General features: G+C 37.7%; 1 protein-coding gene across 1 annotated transcript in view; it reads right to left on the bottom strand.

Annotated features, from left to right (window-relative positions):
* Window positions 1-453: 453 nt before the first annotated feature.
* SLC6A11 (solute carrier family 6 member 11) overlaps window positions 454-21047 on the bottom strand; it is a 122171-nt gene continuing 101577 nt past the window's right edge. The window contains exons 7-14 of the mRNA XM_007430553.1: window positions 17362-17465; window positions 10055-10179; window positions 9719-9831; window positions 8690-8827; window positions 6306-6408; window positions 3447-3547; window positions 1387-1557; window positions 454-606 (exon numbers count right to left, since the gene is read on the bottom strand). Of these exons, the coding sequence (XP_007430615.1) occupies window positions 454-606; window positions 1387-1557; window positions 3447-3547; window positions 6306-6408; window positions 8690-8827; window positions 9719-9831; window positions 10055-10179; window positions 17362-17465 (1008 nt within the window). The remainder of the gene's footprint in view (window positions 607-1386; window positions 1558-3446; window positions 3548-6305; window positions 6409-8689; window positions 8828-9718; window positions 9832-10054; window positions 10180-17361; window positions 17466-21047) is intronic.

Below are 21047 nucleotides of genomic sequence, written 5' to 3'. Positions count from 1 at the left end.
CAAAGCTACACGTCTGAAGAAAGTACCCTTATAGATATTAACATAATGACATTGTGATTCCCTTTATATACACACAGTAGAAGCTGAAATGGTCTGACATGCTTACAAATTAGAATGTGTAATAGCTATACAACACCATGCCTTAAAAAAAGTGTAAACGTTTTACAACAGATTATACAGATCCTTCTAGGAGCTATAAAACACTGGAATCACCATATTACAAGTCATCACTAACAGACAATTCTATTTCATTTTTATATATATTTATATATATATATATATAATTGTTACTTATATAATAATTAAAAATCACTTTTAAACAATTATACAAGTTCACTTTAAAATTAACTTGTTAATAAAGTTGTGCAAAACAAGCTGGTTTCTATAATTAAGTGAAGTATTTATTCATTTATGTCTTTATTTTTACAAAAAAAAAATGAATAGAAAGTTCATTTAGAAGTGTGTTTCTTTTTCTGTAATGGCTGAAATGTTGCCATCACCTTTCAGTTTGGCATCGTAGTCATTTACTGTAGCAACATATGAGCCAGCTCTGAGCTTTCCTCTCATTTTCAGGTCTGGGCTAGCTACAATCAGTTTTCTGAATCTCTGGAAAAAGGGAAGAAAATGGAGAACTTGCTTAGGATTAGAGAGCGGTTCCCTATTCATTCCATAATGACAAAAGTTAGATTACTTAAGATTAAAGTAATGTGGCTATGGTGTGCATAAAATAGAACCATCTCCAGTTGTGAATACTCCCCACCCAGCAGTTCCCACCTCTTACTAGAAGTTTACTCTAAACACATCTAGGGCATTTGTTACCTCAATTTTATTCCTTCCCTCCTTCATATTTTGGTTTTAGAATATTTCATGAAACACTTTTCTTACACTTGTATATTGTCATCATATAATGTGCCCCTAATGAGTGTTTGTATGCTACCTAATCAACATAATAGAGGCTGTCAACCTGTAGCCCTCAAGTAATGCCATGGTATAAGCCCTTAAATAGGCTTGTGAGCATTAAAAAAGAAAGAACTCCAAAGCAACCTTCCTAAAATGTTAAACATGTCATTTGGGCAACAAAAGTCTGTCCACTTCTGCACCCTCCCAAGCTGTCTCTTGGTTCTTCCTCAGTTATCACCGTAACCCATTCTCAAATCCAGGGTAAAATGGATAAATGGGTTGCTACATTCTACCTCTGCATTTGCTGTATCACAGTCACAGGCACCAATTCATGCATTCTGAAGTCTGTAAGTTCTGAAGAACTGACAGAAGGTAAAGATTCAGGATTCAGTGAAATATGTGTACTGTGGTTTTCCTTCCTGGGCTTATACCTGGAACTGCTCATCTACTATATCAAACTGCCTTGTTATTAAAAACAAGCATCACCTCTAAGATGGTTCCTTCTGATTTCCACAGTTTTATACAGATCCACAAAGGAATGCAGACCATGGAGGAGAGAGCCATCGTCCATCCAATGCCGTAGCCCCAGTCTGGGTATATATATACGTTGTTGTACTTCAAAGGTTTATATTTCACCAGGAAAAAGATGAAGATGCCCTGAAATAAAGAGGAATGTTTATTTTCTCAACAATGCATCCTTGAGAAAAAGAGAGAGAGAGAGAGAGAGGGAGGGAGGGAGGGAGGGAGGGAGAGAGAGAGAGAGAGAAATCTCACTTAGGAAACTCCTTCATCCTAGTAAATTAACATATTAGGTTATACTTTGGAAGTCAGACAGAGAGAATGCTATCATTGCTGTTTCCTTCAATTTCAACACTCACATAACTTGCATCTGTATCCTTTTTTACAGAAAGGAACCAGATTTCACATTGAAATCCAAATGAGCTTTAATTTAAATAACAAATGGATAAAGACTTCTTTTCAGTTTGACAGCAAGTTGCATTTGTGCAGATAGACTTACAGCTTGTGAGCAGAACAGAACATGTTACCACTTGCACACTGAGCTGATTTTCCCACTCTCTCTCTCCTCACCCACCCCTCACATACATTGCAGTGAATACAACCTCAGATGGCCTCAGCCTGCACAAAAATATCAGAATGTCCAAAACCTTGAACCACTTCTAGTTTGGAGGATTTACTTCTGGAAATAGCTAAACCACAGCAATTTGACATGTTCAGGAGAAGATGGAATTGAGGATTTTGCACATCTTTTGCTGCAATGCATTTCTCCAATAAAGAATGGATAAAACAATGAGTATATTATATATACAACTTAATACACAATATACAAAATATACACAATTATATATGGGTGCATACAGAAAATGCATTATATCATAAAAATTACTTGCAAAATTTGTGAAAACACACACATACATTTGCACACACAAAGCACACATATATTTGGATGAGTGTATAAAATGCATATAAATTTCATGTGAACTTTTAAAAAATTATAAAACTTTTGAGAAACCTAGAGGACTGGCAGAACCACAGTCTGTCATAGTATCAGGTTTTCATTATTATTTTATCACTTCAAAAATTATCTCTGAATCACCCATATATATTATTTGCAATCTTGCATGTATATGTATGTGTATGTGTGTGTATACACACACACACACACACACAATTTGTCTGTATATACATATAAATCCATCCATCCTCTCTGGTAGATTTAGAGGGAAGTGGCTGGTGACAGCAAACCAAGTTAGTTCTACCCAGGAATTAAGGTGAGGGTACAGCAGGATTTGGGGATGAGGGTTTGGAGACCTTCCCCTTATGGGGATTAATTAGGATTCAATCCACTACATCTTTGTGCGAGTGCTCATTATAGGTAGATCAGTACATTCCTATGCTGTGCAGGAACATGTGTCTGGACATAAATCAGATCTTTTGTGCATTCCGTCACTGCAATGTGAATGACTGTATGATAACATTTGAAAAGCCAGTGTGGTGTAGTGATTAAGGCACCTGGTTAAGGCACCAGGCTGGAAACTGGGAGACCCTGAGTTCTAGTCAGTCCCACTTCAGGCACAAAGGCAGCTATGTGACCTTGGGATAGTCACTGTCTCTCAGCCCGAGGAAGGAGGCAAGGGCAAACCACTTCTGAAATCTTGTCAAAAAACCCCCTGCAGGGACACGTCCAAGCAGTTACCAGGAGTCAACACTGACTCAAAGGCCTGCGCGCACACCCACACACCCACACACACAATTGAAGATGGCATGTACCTATGGTTTGCCTGAATCAGGGTACATTAGAAAAAAAATAAAAAAATCTAATGTAACATGATCAATAAAGAAAACAAAAATAGCTAAACAGAAGGACATTTTATAAGATTTTTTCAGTTAATCACTTGATGAGACTTGCTGTATTATCCTTGTACAATCCAGTTCTGCAAAATAATTTGCACAAAACATCTGGATTAAAACCTTGCCAGAGTGTTACAAACTGCTCTCTCATATTAATCACAAGTTTTATTACTTACTGCACAAATGCCAGGAGTAAGCAACATCCAACACCACTTAATCAGTGTCAGTGGTCTGTACCCAATCATATCTTCGATGTTGTCATAAAACCGATTGCTTCCTACATAAAACGAAAGAGCAAAGAGTGAGCATGCGTTCATGCTTTGATCTTGCTTCTGGAATGATGTAGGAACATGAACATTTATGTGCTATGTCTGAGATTATCCTTTTCTCTGTGATTGTCAATGAATGCCTAAAAATGGGAAGCTGCAAAAAATGAGGCTTTTGCTGGAAAGAGACATTGCCCATTATTGACAGGGATGCTACACAATTCTTCCCAGTGCTGCTTTAGTCCCTCCAGAGTGCTCTTGGCATGATGTCCATTGTGTCACTACACATCTGAGGGTGGGAAGGGCCAGCTGTACAGGGCCGCCACTTTTATTTTCCTTTGGAGCCACCTGAGGATGATGCTGTATCAGGAAGTTATGCCATTGCAGGAGTAGGTGGGGGTGGAGGGGCAAATACGGCAGCCAAGCACCTCAAGCTTCCCGATGCCACCACCTTCCAAACCAGTAACAGAAAAACCAAATTGAAACTATTGTCAAAGGTAAGGAGGGGCTCCAGCAGGAAGAAAATTAGCTCAGCATCAATTAGTTCATTATCAGCAGAAAAAGAGAAAGGGAAAGAGAACAGTAAAAACATTATGCTAAGACTCTTACTAAATGTTTAACATCTACATGAAACCAATGGAGGAGGTCATCTGTAGTCATGGTGTGAGGTATTGTGGTGGACTGCAGTAGAGAGCAAGGTTCTCAGGAAGGAGAGGGTGCATTCCAGAAAGGGCAGAGAGACAAGAGACAACACAGTCCAGAGCAGGAGTGTGGGAAGTGTAGGAGGTTTAGAATAGCCACTCCCTAAAATCTCCCAGGGTATATCCAGTAGTTGCAATAGTACAGATTTAGTCTGGTAAGATTTTGTCTATATGGTGTAAGCAATAAAAGAAATGAACTCGGTTGGACTGTTTCCCTGTTGTTCTTGGGCTGGGCCAGACAGGTATCATCAGTATGCTGATGATACCCAGCTGTAGAAAGCGATGATTTTGATGTCCTGTCTTGGTGCCTGGAGGCTGTGGGGGTTTGGATGAAGAATAACAGGCTTCAGCTCAACCCTGGCAAGACTGAGTGGCTTCAGGTTTTGGGGCCACAATTGGGACCGGCAACTCAGTTGTTCAGCAAAGCAGCCACTAAGTGAAACCACAACTGTGCTTATGATCTTACTTCAACTTTCCTTTGCTTTATCGATCTGCAAAGGTTGTAAATGTGAGGATTAGTTGCAAAGTTATTTTTTCATCACTGTCATAACTGCGAACTATTGCTAAACAAGGCAGTCACTAAATGAGGACTACCTGTAGATCAGCACACATTACACCTCTGTTCTATGAGCTGCACTGATTACCAGTTTGCTTCTGGGTTCAATTCAAGGCACTGGTAATGACCTATAAAGCCCTACATGGCATAGGGATGTTATTTGAGGGGCCGCCTCTCCCCAATCACATCTATCCATCACATCTGGTCTGGCAGAGAGGGCATCCCATCCACAAATGAATGCCATCTGACAGGACCCAGGAGAAAGGTGGGATGTTTACATAGATTCCATTTCATTGATCACTTATCTTGGCAGATGATGAGCATCTGTGTACCTAAATTCAATAACACTACACAATTTTCCCAAATTGAATCAGAAAGTTGTATTGAATCATCAGATCATTTTGGATGAGTTTGATGGCTTTAAAGACTTTGGCACATGTGTAAAAGTTTTTTTTTAATTAACTTGGAAAATCAAACGGAATTGACCTGAATTTGATGCCTCACATTGTTGTGGCCAAAATCTGGCTTTAACTTATATATACATGACAACAACTTATGCTTCAAACTAGCTTCTGCAATTTGTGCAATACTTACTTGAGCAAAATATTGTGTTTGCTTGTATACTATAGGAATATCAGTTTTAATGCATTAGGTTGATCAGTCAAGGGCCATTCTTTATTCATACTTTATTTGGTGTACTGGGCCACTGGTTCCTGACTGATTCCTCCCCCTGTCACCACTCAGGGTCAATTCAGCTTGCTGTGAATGTTTTACTACAAGGGCATTTTAGGCAGTTCACATATATGGGGCTGCTTCTCATAGGTTTGGTATTGAATGCAGGTCACATGAATGTGGAGGGGTAACTTTTACCACATTATAGAAATGTCAAATTAATTAATTCAGTATTCACAAAAGATTTGAGGCATTATATCAGCAATCTGTATTTAACTGATGATTTGGAGCCACTCTGCACAAACCCCTAAGAAACATCAATGTGAACTGCTCTAGGAACCATCCCCATGGATGGTTACATGGAAACAATATTTATCAGAAAGGGAGATCCATAAACCATGCTCTTTCACAATGCTAATTCTAAAATTCTGCCTCAATTCACACATTTTTATCTGTCAAGGTAAATTATGGAAATCATTTCTGTGTAGGGAATTCCAGAAAGATGGAGGCAAACAAGGATAACTCTAGGCAATTGTTTCGCTGCCCTTGGACGATCCTTCCTCTGCACATGGCCAGCATAATTTCCCCAACTGCTCCCTGGAAAGGATACTGGTGACTCTCTCTCTCTCTCTCTCTCTCTCCCCCTCCCTCCCTCCCTCCACCTACACACACACACACACACACACACACACACACACACTGTATATATTTAAAATGTTTGAGACTTATTTGTATCATGAGAAACAAGACATAAATAATTGACATTAATAAATACATTATTCAAATTATCCTGAAAAGGCATTGTGTAATTTCAGGCTATAACACCAATTGTTCACTTACCATAAAACCAGCCAATGCAGATACACTCAAATATAGCAACAAAAAGAAGGCACATTCCACTAGCAGCGTAAGAATCAAATAGTTGGAAAACATACATTCCACCCTGAAACAGAAAATTATTAAAAAATAAGAAGGTTGTGGTTTTGTACCATTTCAGTGTTAAAAGTGAGGTTTTGCCTACCTGAAGCTTCCCAAAGCCTTAGATTATTTTCAGAGAGAATTCACTGGAGGATACCATGTAATTATTCAAATCATAACTAGAAAGGAGGAAAGTGTAACATTTTCCTCACTTGCACAAGTCAAGAGGAAAATTGTTCCTTTAAAGGCATGGTGTCATAATGCTAATTTCACTGTAAGGATTTATCTTGTAGTAGCTAACCTTCATCAGTAAGTTTAGACAATAAATATCTAATAAAATACTAGCTGTTCACTCTAAGCTCTGCAATACAACTGAAAGTAAAATTCAATAGACAACAAAATTTGCACAACATTTAAAATATTCCCCAGAAATTACATAGCAATGGAGTGGATATTACAGTTATTTTCAACAGCAGTGCATTTTCCCCCTAAATTTAACTCACTGGGCATTTTTGGGGGGAAAGAAAAAACTCTAATGAAAAACCTTATGTGGCAGTAAATGATACAACAGTGCCATTTGGTGGACCACAATACATATTGCAACTTGATTGTATACTGCAAGTCATACATTATAGGATATACATTATACTCTTTGAAACAATAGGCATAGAGACAGCATGTTACGGAAAATTCTTTTCTCCTTTTGCTAAAGTCTATTTAAAATGGGTAAGCAGCTGGAGTAATAAATAAGATAAATTTGCCTTGGAATGATGGTCATACGCCTCTAAATACTATTATTGGAGAGTGACAATGGTGGTATAGCTCTCATATTCTGTTTATCCTTTTCCAGTAGCATGGAGCTGATCACTGTGTGAAAGGCCGTGGTCTCTTATGTGAAGTAGGGCTTAACACACCTCTAACAGGGTTGCACACATATTTTCCACTGAAAGAATCCTCCAGACCACCCTCCCCCCACAAAAAACTGACACTAGCCACATATCTTTTCTGCAATTAGGGACTTTAAAAAAAGTTACTTCATTTGTTTATTTAAGCATTTAAAGTATTTCTATAACTTATATTTATATAAGTATATATAATTCTATACCTTATATTTCCTATACAGTACGTCATAGAAAATCCCAAAGTGCTTTACAGTGTTTTATTTATTTATATTTCAAATTTAGTAACCGCCCATCTCACTCAGAGAACAACTCTGAGTTGCCATAAAATCAATTCAGAATAGTAGGGAAAAACATTGAAAACAATCTATATAACTAGAAATACTAGGGGGAGTTAATGGTTGGGGAACACTATCAAAAATCAGTGTTGGAAGGGGTAATTTAGTTTAGTGAATCCAATCCTCTGTTCAATTCATGATGGTTGCCACAAATGGGAGGTTGCCCACAGCACAGATGTAACTATGGGGTAATCAGCAGTATCATAATTTGTGGTGCAGAGACCAGATCATATATCTTGGAGGGAAGGATGTAATTGTTCTTTAATGTAACCTGATTGTTTAGAATTAATCCATTCTGTGAAGCTGATGAAGTAAGATACCTACCATTAACTTGATCAACATTATCAAAAGGAACTGAGAGTTCAAATTAGAGCTTCATGTCTTTTGGTAGAGGTCATCCATCAGTGACTAAGACTGATTCCAGCCCATCCCAAACTAGAATTCAGAATGGGTATCTTATTCACCTTATACAAAGGATTTGGTGGGCTTAGGATAAAATTAACTTGAATTTAATGTTATGAATAAAATATATTTAGTATTTATACTCCTGTGTATGTAGTACTTTTTGCCTTCTGTCACATTAAAATTACAATTCAATGGCAGTTCAATAGATGATGATGATGATGATGATGATGATGATGATTTATTCAATTTATTTGATTTGTATGCCCCCTTCCCCAATCTCATCTAAGTGATTCTGGGTGGCTCACAACAGTTCATAGTAAAACATAATCAGTCAGTGACGATTCGAGAGGTTTTGTACAATCAGAGGATTTGAGAACACCCTGGTGAATGGGAAGGGCATGCTGAAAGAGATAATTTGGTCCTAATCCCTAAATGGCTTTTAAAGTCAAGACCAGCATTGTATAGGAAGCTAAAATACATTTGACAAGAATATTTAATATTTCTAGATGATTGGTATTTTATCCCAAAGCTATATTTATAAATATTTGTGGTTCCAATAATTTATCAGTCATCAAATATGCTTCATAGAATTCCCAACTCTAAAAATGAGGAAAGGTTTTTTTTCCTTAGCTCACAATTTTGAATGTTATTTAATCTATCTTACCTCTGTTAACATGATTAAACCAAGAAAGTAAGACACAACTGAAAGAGCTAGAATCAACATTTCTCTTCTGTATCCCCTCCGGAAAACCTTGGGGTACATATCCACCACTGCTGTCACAAGACTCTCCACACACACAAACTGGATAAAAGAAACAGAAACAAGGGCAAACAAATACATTCCCATTTCTATAGCAGTAATCAGTGCATGAAATGTTTTTGTAGTATTCACAGCCCAGTGCTGCATGGAACTTTCTTCAAACTACATGGCATGTGGGGCAAATTGTGCTGGCTCTAGCTTTGTGATTCTGGTTAAGCATTTGTTGGCTTTTGGATTAGCATCAGTGGAGTCGGACCATCCCTATTATTCTTCGAAAGAGACACGGGGCAGTTCTTAATTGTTTTCTCAGCACAAAGTACAGCATTAGGCACTCGGCTCTATATTGTTTCTTGACTCTGTGCTGTGAACAGCCAGAGAAATTACTCAGTGCTTAAGAGATATTCAGTGCTGAGGACAGTGCTCCGTTTTTCATTTCCATGTTCAAGTTCAACAGTACTGATTATATGATCCTGGAATCCAGTCCTTCAAAGGTTTAAACTTTTTTTCTTCTTCTTTAGTTCCCTGTCCTAAGTCAGTAACTATACCAGGTACATGTCTGTCTCCTGACCTTACACTAGTGGCTGGTAAATCCATTCTTTTAGAAAGCTAATTTCCAATGTTTCAATGGGAAAGCTGGCTTCATTGTCCGTTCTTTACTAAGCTCTTGACTGTCAGCCTTTTAAATTTCTCAAGTTTAGCCTGTGATTGAGGCCCATTATTTTCAACTCATATTGTTATACACTTGCCTCCCCATTTTCTCTTGTTATTTCACCACATAAGTGATACATGCTTGCTTATATCAACAAGTCATATACTGTATATTTATACTGGTAAAGAACAACTGTTACTACTTAGCAATTCTATGTTTTAAAGATCTTCAAAGAAATTTTTTTGTAATCTTTATAACAGCTTTATAGTAACTGAGATCTGTACCTGACTATCTAATCCAAGGAATATGAGCATCATGAAAAACAGAGTTGCCCACAGTGGAGAAAGAGGCATCATTGTTACAGCTTTTGGATATGCAATGAAAGCAAGTCCAGGTCCTGAAAGTGAAACGAACAGGAATTAGATGCATAAATGAGGACTTGAGCATGTACTTATCACACTAGGAATATTCTCCATATACATATAATTGATGGCATGGGATGTCTATTACTATGAACCATATCACTCTTTATAGAAAATGTCCAACTTCTTTCCTGCATGATTAACTTATCTCCAAATCCCATATTCAAGAAGACCATCAAATACGTTTGTAGAACTTACCTGATTCTGCAACTTCTGCTATGGGAACCCCCTGTTCATAAGCCATAAAGCCAAGAACAGAAAAGATGGCAAAACCAGCCACAAAGCTTGTACCACTGTTCAGGCAACAGAGCATAATGCAGTCTCTATCGAATAAAGAGCAAAATCATTGTTTAATTTTAAATGTTTTTGACTTTATACCACAGTTTTGATATTGGAAGAAAATTCAGAAAGACAGAAGCAGTAACTTCTAGAAGCTTTCCACATAGCTTATTGGCCATACTTCTAGCACATTCATATAGTCGAATGGGTTACAGTATGTTTTTGTCATGCTTTGTATCACCAAATTCTACTGTTGTAGATCTCAGAAATATCATCAGAGATTTGGTGAGAATTTTATTGATACCTTTTTTTTTACTTGGTGCCAAAAAAATGCACCACTAAATTATTTGGCTGTTTGTTGGTAGACTTTGTCAATCTTACTTTCCATTTGGTAGAGTTTTTCTAATTCAATGTCCTCTCAGAATATGGAAAGAAAACTTCTACAAGCAGTCTCACATGGAAAATAATTAGTGGCTTTATGGAATCTCAATAATCATATGACTGAATACATAATGTTGCAAATGCTTAGCAACATTCACATATAAGTTCTTTAAGGAGAAATGCAGGTTTTAAGGAGAAATGCAGAATCAGGGCAATCAGAAATGCAACATTATGTTAAGTTAAATGATACAATTTCATACTCAAATAACCTGTGATTACTATATATTCCTACTAATAAATCTCTGCTTTCTACTTTTTTCAGAACATGATGTCAGTTTGTGTAGGTAAATGTCTACGATATTTGAATTCATGGTTGTCAATAACTTTGGAAAAAGGAAAGATCGTGTTAAGAAATATAAAGTCTTGTGGCATCTTAAAGGTTGACAAGTCTGTCAGTTTTAAATATATTTTAAGGATTTATATTCCACAAGGACTTATCTGAAATATGTTGAGAAAGGTTTAGTACTTCTATTTGACAAGACAGAGAAAGTACAGAATATGGAGAATGATTTGGAAAAAGACGTTTTACAGGATATACAAAAGAAACTGGCTGAAGTTTTAAAAATTGAAAGGGAAATACAAATGATAAACCAAGAGATTGATCTGGAAAGTGTTTTCTTATTGGACATACAAAAGAGGCTTGTTAAAGCCTTGAAGAAATCTGTGTGATGGGGTAAAGAAGAATTGAAATCAAATCCTATGACAATATTTGATTAAATTAAAGATTGTTAGAAGTAAAAGGAAGGAATATAAAGTTGGTTTATTTGATCAAGGTTAAAATAAGACTTTTATGCAATGCTCTGGCAACCCTTTATGGACTTTTTGCTGACACCAGGATTGAAAAGTTGATGTTTTATGGATTTGCTTATAGATAAGGGATGGAATATGGAATGAAGAGATATCTGTTTAACCTTATGGGGGTGAAGAATTATTAAATTTGTTTATACTTGTTGTGATGAAGGTTGGAAGTCATTTCTTTATATATTTCTTTTCTTTTTCTTTATTATATTTTTTCTTTTCTTTTTCTCCTTTATTTTTTTCCTGCACTTTTTATTCTTTCTTTTCATTCTCTTCTCTAAGTTTAGTTTGTATTAGTTTTTGTTATTGTAATTAAAATTCTTAATAAAAATTATAGTCAAAAGAAAGGTTCAGTACTGATGAATATTACTGATTTATTTTATGGTTAATATAAAGATATTTACTAAGTAGTTGGTAACTAAAAATGATGGCTATATATTTTATAATTAAATCATGGCAAGAATAGATAGTCACAATGACTATTACAATACTTGGCTCCAAGCAGAATGGGAAGAACACCATTTTACTATGCAAATTTTCAGGCACTGCTATGTTTAAAGACTACATTTGTTACATTCAGATGATAAAATCTTGCTACTTTATTCCTCTCTTCACACAAAAAGGTAAAAAGCCAGAAAGCATGGCTAACCATACCCATGGTGTTAGGAACAGGAATCTGCATTTCTAGCCCTCAGGTAGGACAGACTGTAACACTCATAGCAAGTTCCAATGTTTACATTAGCAGAACGGGCAATTACCCAGAAGAATCGGATTAACAGATATGCTGGGCAGTGCAATATAAAAATGGATATGATCTTAGGATTCACAAAAGAACTAAAACCAGTCCTGTTTCTAACTGAATATATAAAAATGAAGCAGAATAAACTTGAAACATGAACAACTGCTTTTAAAAGAAAATGAAACATAGATGTAATTATCATCAACATTTGAATAGGAGGGTGGTCAAAATTGGAAAGATGGAAATAGTATAGTAGTATAGTAAAAGAAGCCCCAGCCCTGCTGTACATGTATTGATTTCACACACATATACAAAAGGGTGGGGTTTCAATTGTGATGCCACAACTGCCATCTTGCCTGTTTTGACCTTCCCAGTGCAGGGGCAGCTGTTAATTATCTAAAGGTTATGAGGATACACTGGCATTATGCATAATATCTAAACTGAACCAATAAATACCTTTAATTTATGGAAAGTAACAAATTATATTCAAATAACTGGATTAATTACAATAATTACAAGATGTCCATTTAAACAGAACAATGGTTAGTACCTATCTTGGTTTGTACTTCTTTAAGTAAAACTACTGCTAGCTCCTCACTCTCCCTCACCCTCTCCCTTTCCTCCCCTTGTAGAAATTCAGAGGACATTTAATATTTACAAAAACATGTCAGCCTTAGAGTCTTAACACAAATACTTTGATTTGGTTAGCTTTGGATAGCATGGTGCAGGTCCTTTGGAGCTGCCTGGGGAGTGGACTTGCCCAGTTATCTGGAAACAGTTTGATCCTGCTGGGCCCGAGGAAATGGACAGGGTCCTCGGGTTTGTAAGCGCAGCCATCTATGCATTAGATCCATGCCCTTCCTGGTTGTCCCAGAAGTGACATGTGGGTGGGTTTGAGTGATGGTTAATTCATCCTTGAGGGAGGGGGTGTTTCCAGCTCCTTTTAAAGAGGCACTGGTTTACCCTCTCCTCAAGAAGCTGTTGATGGACCCCACTGTTCTGGACAATTTCTGTCCAGTCTCTCACCTCCCCTTTTTGGGGAAGGTGGTAGAGAAGGTGGTGGTGCTGCAGCTCCAGAGGATCCTGGATGAAAAAGATTAACTGCGTCCCCTCCAGTTGGGCTTCATGCCTGGATATGGGACAGAAATGGCATTGGTCCCACTTTTAGATGATCTCTGGTGGGAGTGGGATAAGGGTAGTACATCCATCCTGGCTCTTCTTGACTCTCCGTGGCTTTCAGTACCACTGACCATGGTACCCTTTTGGGTCAGCTGTGGGAATTGGGGGTGGGGGGCACAGGTTTGTGCTGGTTCTCCTCCTTCCTCCAAGGCCAGTCCCAATCAGTGTAGATAGGGAGCGAGAAGTCCAGCCTGTGGCCCCTGCTCTATGGGGTGCCGCAGGGCTCGGTGCTCTCTCTACTCCTTTTTAACATCTACATGAAGCCGCTGGGTGAACTCATCTGTCACCACAGGATGAGGTATCATCAGTATGTGGATGATATTCAATTGTACATCTCCATCCCAGATGAATTAAGTGATGTTGTGGATGTTCTTTTGCAGTGCTTGGAGGCTGTGGGGTTCTGGATGGAGAACTGAACCCTGGCAAGATGGAGTGGCTGTGGGTTTGGGGCTCTTCCGTATCTAAGGCCTTATCATCTTTGGTCCTGGATGGGGTTGCACTGTCCCAGATGGACCTGGTGCGTAATCTGGAGGTCCTCCTGGACTCACAACTCCTGCTCGAGGAGCAGGTGGCAGTTGTGGCTAGGAGGGCCTTTGCTCAACTCCGTGTTGTGCACCAGTTGCACCCTTTCCTGGATTGGGAAGCCTTCTCTCAGTCACTCATGTCCTGGTCATCTCCCATACAGACTACTGCAGCACGCTGTACATGGGGCTACCCTTGAAAAGTATTCAGAAGCTGCAGCTGGTGCAGAATTCAGCAGTGCAGGCAGTTATGGGTACCTCTAGGGTTGTGCATGTAACACCTCTGCTGCGTGAGCTGTATTGGGTGCCTGTTTGCTTCTGGGTCTGATTCAAGGTGTTGGTTATGACCTTTAAAGCCCTTCATGGCATGGGCCCAAGTTATCTGAGGAACCATCTCGTCTCAGTTACACTGACTTGTTCCAGCAGGAAGGGCATGTTATGGACCTCATCAGCTAAAGAATTTTGACTGGTGGGGTCCAGTTGCATCAGAAAAGGACAGCCTTTTCTGCTGTTGCCCATGCCCTGTGGAACATCTTGTCCCCTGAGGTGAGTTTGGCCCCCACTCTTCTGGCCTTCCGGAAGAGTGTTAAGACCTGGCTCTGCCAATTAGCATGGGGATCACATGGGGGTTCGCAGCACTGGGGGTGGTTGGTGGCTTGAGGACGCTCTCTCCATCTTTTAACTTTGTATATTTTTGAACATATTTTTATTGTTTTTTATCACGTTTTTACTTGTAAGCTGCCTAGAGTCACTAGAGCTATATTTGGAATCTATACATTATTTTAATGATGGACTATTTCATAAACAAAAGCCCACCAATCATAAAAATACCTTCAGATCCCCAAATCAATTGTGATAAATTACTTAATTCTACATAATAATAATTTTAAGAAAAAGTAAAGAGAAGTGCGTATGAGATAACAAAAGTGAGAAAACCAAGAGATGAATTAAGATAATCCCTCATCAGACATTAAACAAGTTGCACAGCACACATCTTCAACATTTCTTCACTTATACTGTCTAACTGTTACTCTATCTACACTGAAACATTATTTTCAACACTGTCACATCATTCATGACTTTCTTTCATCAATTTATTCTTGAATGCCTCTGTTTCCGTTTCATTTTTTGGCATATCACTAGCATTCCTATATCTCTCTCTAACATACTCCTTCCAGCATTCAGTGACTTCAGAACCTATCCCAGATTATTTTATCACTTTTATTTTTATTTTCTGGAGGCTCATGGTTTAGGGCATTTCATCTGTTTTCCAAACTATTTTTCATTTCTATCAAAATTGCTTGGCATTTTCTTTGCCTCTTTTAATCTTAATTATTCCTTGCAATCTTTGTAACTATCTTGTTTTTTCAGTACAAATTATATATCATGTTTCTCTCATCATTTTTTGCAGCAATCATTCCCTTATATATATTTTCTTTACCAACTGCCTCTCCATCCACCAAACATCCTTTTTCTTACTTCTCATCAGCGTAACCCCACACACTTTTGTGGCACTCTGTAATACAATTCTAGGACTATACCATCTTTGGTGCTGGATGGGGTGGCCCTGCCCCATACAGAGCTGGTGCACAATGTGGAGGTCCTCCTAGACTCATGACTCCTGTTCAAAGAGCAGGTGGCAGTCATGGCTAGGAGGGCCTTTGCACAGCTTCGTGTTGTGCACCAATTGTACCCCTTCGTGGATTGGGAGGCTCTGCTCATAGTCACTCATGCCCTGTCACCTCCATATTGGACTACTGTAATGTGCTTTACATTGGACTGCCCTTGAAGAGTATCCAGAAGCTTCAACTGGTGTAGAATGCGACAGCGCAGGCAGTTACGTGTGCTCCTAGAAGAGCACATATTACACCTCTGCTCCGCGAGCTGCGTTGACTGCCAGTTTCTTTCCAGGTCCAATTCAAGGTGCTGGTTTTGACCTTTAAAGCCCTTCATGGCATGGGGCCAGGTTATCTGAGGGACCACCTCTCCCCAGTTGCATCAGCTGTCCCATTAGATCCAGCAGGGAAGGTATGCTACGTATTCCATCAGCCAGGGACTTGCATTTGGTGGGTCTCAGGAGGCGGGCCTTCCCTGCTGTGGCTCCCTCCTTGTGGATCATTCTCCCTCCTGAAGTTAGGTTCGCTCCTTCTCTGCTATAGTTCCGGAAGTCCCTCAAGACCTAGTTATGTCATCAGGCCTGGAGGTCTTTAGGAACGGGAGACATTCTCAAATGGCTCCCTTATGATTGATATTCTGCTCTCTCTGTGGAGTTGGTATATTTAAAAAAATTTTATAATATTTTTTATTTTAATAATTGCTTTTTATCCTTTTATAATGATTGTTTTTATCTATTTATTGTTTTACTTAATTGTTGTATGCCACCCAGAGTCACTTCATGTGAGATGGGCAGCTATATACTGTAAATGTGACTAATAAATAAATAGTCTAAAAGCTTCTATTTTCCTTTTCTGTTCTGTCCATTTATTCTCTTGGGAAATTAATTTATGTTAATACTTTTTCATATAAGGCTTATTTCTTATCTTCCTGAAGTAATTCTACTTTCACTCTAGGCTTCCCCCCCGCCCACACTTCTTTCCTTTTCTTTTATGTTCATTTTTCACAACATCCATTCCTAACACTATCAAATAATAGTCCATCTCACTTTCAAGACCTCTAATTACTTTTGGACTCTTCCTTAATTCTCTCAATTTTATCAGAAACAACTAAATTAATAATGCTTTAAGATCTATAATCTTTCCTTTGCTATGGGTACAGATAAACAGATATTATTCTTAAACCACATATTTCAAACAGAGACTTTTTTCTAAGCAAGTATTTCCTAGTCACCATTCTCCTTTATTCTTTGATCTCTGAATGGGCCAGTCACTTTTTCTGCACTGTCTCGTTTCATTTCCATCTATCTATCATGTACCTAACAGAATAATTTTTGTCCCATATGGCTGAAATCCTACTACCAGGAAACTAGGCCTAAGAGGAACAGAAAGAAGGCCTTGATGAGAAGAAGGTATGGAACAAACAGAATTGTAAGAGAAAGAGGAGCAGACTGATACTGGTGGATTGTGTCTACAAGGCCTTAAATCTAAGCACCAGTAATTTAAACTGGGCTCTGTCTCAGGGAAGGAGCCAGTAAAGAGCCATGCACTATAATAAGACCGATGCCATATGTAGCTTTCCCTGCTTAGGGTAAGATCAGTACCAATCAGCTGGCATTAGTTGGCACATGTTGGTCCCAAGCCAAACCCAAGCCCAGTTTTACTTCAAACATATTCACATTATTCTATCCAAGGTAGGATGTTACCTTGGAGGTCAACATGCAGGCACCTCACCAATCAAACAGGGCCCAGACCATTTAACTAATGTGCTTGTGTTTATTAGAGTCTAGAATGTGTATGAATATATGTGTCTATGTGTTTTAACTAGTCTTGCATATACTTCTCCAAATAATTATAATTATACACATAGATTTACAACTAGATTAAACTGGAACCTAAACAGAAAAAGTATGTAATGACAAAAGTGTGTATTACCTGTAACAGTTATTGTTGTAGTTATTGTAGCTTCCTAGGGCTGTCAAACATCCCAGGCAGATGGCATAGGAGAAAAATATCTGTGTTCCAGCATCGACCCAGACCTGCAAACATAAAAATACAAAAAAAGTTTAGGAAAGAAGAAATATTTTCTGTTTCAGAACCATGTACAATCATTCAATTATATATTATTACCAAAATGCTTTGTGGCCATATTTTTCAGTTATTTTAATGTGATAACCAGTTTAAAAATGCAAAGATCATTATGGGATTAAAAAATAAACATTGCCTTTCCTTTATACATAGCAGTTGTTTTTGTAATTATTATTATTCCTTTTCTTCCTATTATTTGTGATCTTTTTCCTCTAGTGAAATATCTATTTGTAATATCAATAATTATATTTCAGTGAACTTAAAAGCTTATTCTGGGTGCAGAACTCCTGTTTTATTGACAGAAAGCATCTACATAACCTTATCATTGTCTAAAATTGATACAGGTAGTCATCGAGTTACAACCATTTGTTCAGCGACCATTCAAAATTACAATGACTACACTGAAAAAAGTGACTTATGACCAGTCCTCAAAGTTATAGCTGTTGTAGTGCTCCCAGGGTCACATGATCAAAATTCAGGTGCCTGGCACCCCGCCCACACTTACAACTACAGGGGCACTTCAACTCCCCCCACCTGCCTATCTCCCCTCAATCACTATGTTTATTTTTATGCATAGTTTCTTTTTCTGAATTCACAAACTGAGGGAACTGGAAAAAACAATGAGATACTAAGAAAAAGTTAAATTTGATAACCTCTATTTTGACTGTTAAGCTTTAACTGCACATGTGAAGGGATTTCTCTATGCTACATATATTTCATAGTTTATATTTACATCTTGCCTTTTCTCCCAGAAAATCAAGGCAGCTTTCATGTTTTTCCCATTCTATTACATCCTTATGACTGTGTCAGCTGCAGCCAATCCTCCATTTCTTTCAAAAATTTCTTTCAAAAATGTATTCATTTGTCTTGCGGCTTTAGATGTTGTGATGGAGATCAGTTTAGACATGGTTAAAGGCACTGAAGACAAATTTGTAAAGGGCTATTTATGGCTTTTAGACTTCTGAAGGTATACTGTCTTCAGAATAACGATAAAAAACAACAACACACAAACATTTCCATACCAGTTGCTAGGAAACAACAATGGAAAAGACCTATTGCTATCCTGTCCTGCTTCTAAGTTCGTGATGCATCTGGTTGGTCACAAAATGCTGGATTTGATACACAGTTGTTCTGTCCTAGAAGGTTCTCCTTCAGTTCCTAGGCTAGGGACCTCTGAAATAATCTATGGCAGCAAATTATATATAACAATTGTACAATGTATGAAAATGAGTTCTTTCTCTTGTCTGTCTGGAATCCATTGCTGATCAGCTTCCTTGGACAATTAGAATTTTTACTTTGTTTAATTCAGTGAGTTAGACCAGCACCAAACACTATTTCTAATATATGGGAAAGACAGAGAGAAAAACAACAACTATTCATGACATTCAGATACTGTATTTATATTATGGTTGTGAGCCACCCAGAGTTCTGGTATTAAGGTGGGTGGCCATATAAGCATTTTAAATAAAATAAGTAAATGTCCTCTTTAATGTGATATTTTTTCTAAATTAAAAATATAAAGATACTCCAGCTTTTTCTTATAAGACATTCTACAGTTTCTAGACTTATTATCTTCTTTTAAAAATGACTTTACCAGAAGTGCACAAAATATTCCTGATCCAATGTATCTTAATTCAAAAAGTTTAACTTATCTAACTTTCTGGATAATGGTTGAATAAGTGGCAATTGACTTAAGATAAACATGTTGATTACTGAACACCAGCAAATGAAAATGAACTATTAAAAGTTATAGCCAGAAGCAAAGAACCATGAAAATGTTTCTTTGAGCTTAATAGTTTACTGTATTGGTCAGAACCTTCCATCCTTCCTGATAAACTAATTCTAGAGCCAAAGTTAAATTCATACTGCAATCCTTTTGCATCTAGCTAACCATTACTTATATTAAAATATTACATCATTCCAACATCACCTTTCATTTGCAGATAGATTAAATGTAAAAGCAACATAATGGTAGGTGCACGCAATAATTTGGATTAAGCTAAAAGACCCATTTATTTAACTATAATGGAATCCAAAAGCATGAGCAAGAAGATGTTTCTGTTCTAGAAAGTCATACTATCTAAATTGCTGAAAACTACTTCTGTTTAGAAACATCATTAGAATCAAATTTAATTTATATCAGAAGCTTAATTGTCATGATTAATAAAATATAACTGGTTACTTTTCTAAATTTGCCTACTCAGAAATGAGAAAACTGTATAGGTAAAACATTTTCACAAAATGTGAAATCTAACTTTCAGAAAGCTGAATATAGCACAACTGAAAAAGACAGATTGAAAACAAAGGTGATTTAATGAATGTTGTACGAAACATTGCCAAGAGACCCTAGAATTTGGGCTTTAAAATCATATTTCTTGATAGCAACTTCTTAGATGATGTGACAGTAGTATTCTTTGTCAGTTATAAATATTTTAATTATTTATCACTCACTAAAAAATAAATGTTTGTAATTTATCAATACAGAAAATATGGAATAAATAATTTCTTCATATATTGACTTTGGATCAGTGTTGACTCCTGGCGACTGCCTGGACTAGTCCCTGCAGTTTTCTTGTCAAGATTTTTGGAAATGGTTTGCCCTTGCCTCCTTCCTAGGGCTGAGAGAGAGTGATTGGCCCAAGGTCGTCCTGCTGGCTTCCTGCCCAAGGCAGGACTAGAACTCATAGTCTCTTGGTTTCTAGCCTGGTGCCTTCACCACTACACCAAACTGGCTCTCTTCACTGAAGAAAATAATTACATTGGAATCAGCCTCATGTTTGTATCAGACAAAACAGTAATTTGAGGCAATATGTCCAGATGGTTTAAAGGAGGGCCTATATCATTTATCAAGATAGAATAATGTTTTATCTTTTTAATGTATTTATTAGCAGTCTGGAGTTTTATAGATTACTGATAACACACAAGAAATGTCTTGAATGTAGAAAACTGGGACCAACTCCCCAATGTGATACACTCTGTTCAGGAAAAAAAATAATAATACGGGGGAAATACTGAAAACTGAAATACTTAAAACAGCTTATTTGACTTATTGCAGAAGCAAGGAAGGGACAGATCCACTAAGCAGAGAAGATGATAAAATCTTAACAAGTGATTGAAACGAGAAAGAACTACAAGTAGTCCTTGGGTTACAGTGGCAATTGGAACTGGAACTGCTGTCACTAAGTAATGCAGTCATGAAGTGCGATGTCATGTGACCACCCCATTTAGCATCAGCAGTTCTGGCAGTCCCAGTTGCCTTTGTTAAGCAAGGACCATGCAGGTCGTTAAGCAAGGACCTCACATGACTGCAACTTCCAACTTCCTGCTGGCTTTCCCATTGACTTTGCTTATGGGAAGCCTGCAAGATATGTCAGAATTCACGATCACGTGACTGTGGGGATGCTGCAACAGCCAGAACTCCGAGGACAATATGTAACTACCACTCGTTCAGCACCATTGTAAGTCTGAATAGTCGCTGAATGAGTGGTTGTAACACGTGGACCACCTGCCCTGCCTAAGTCTTTCCACATAGT

This window comes from Python bivittatus, unplaced genomic scaffold, assembly GCF_059951505.1.
Source record: "Python bivittatus isolate LINGU-HERP-01145 unplaced genomic scaffold, Pbiv_v1 ctg000080_np1212, whole genome shotgun sequence".
In the NCBI taxonomy this organism is placed as follows: Eukaryota; Metazoa; Chordata; class Lepidosauria; order Squamata; family Pythonidae; genus Python; species Python bivittatus.
The sequence above is the reverse complement of the archived record's forward strand: the minus strand, read 5'-3'. Positions and strand labels throughout refer to the sequence as shown.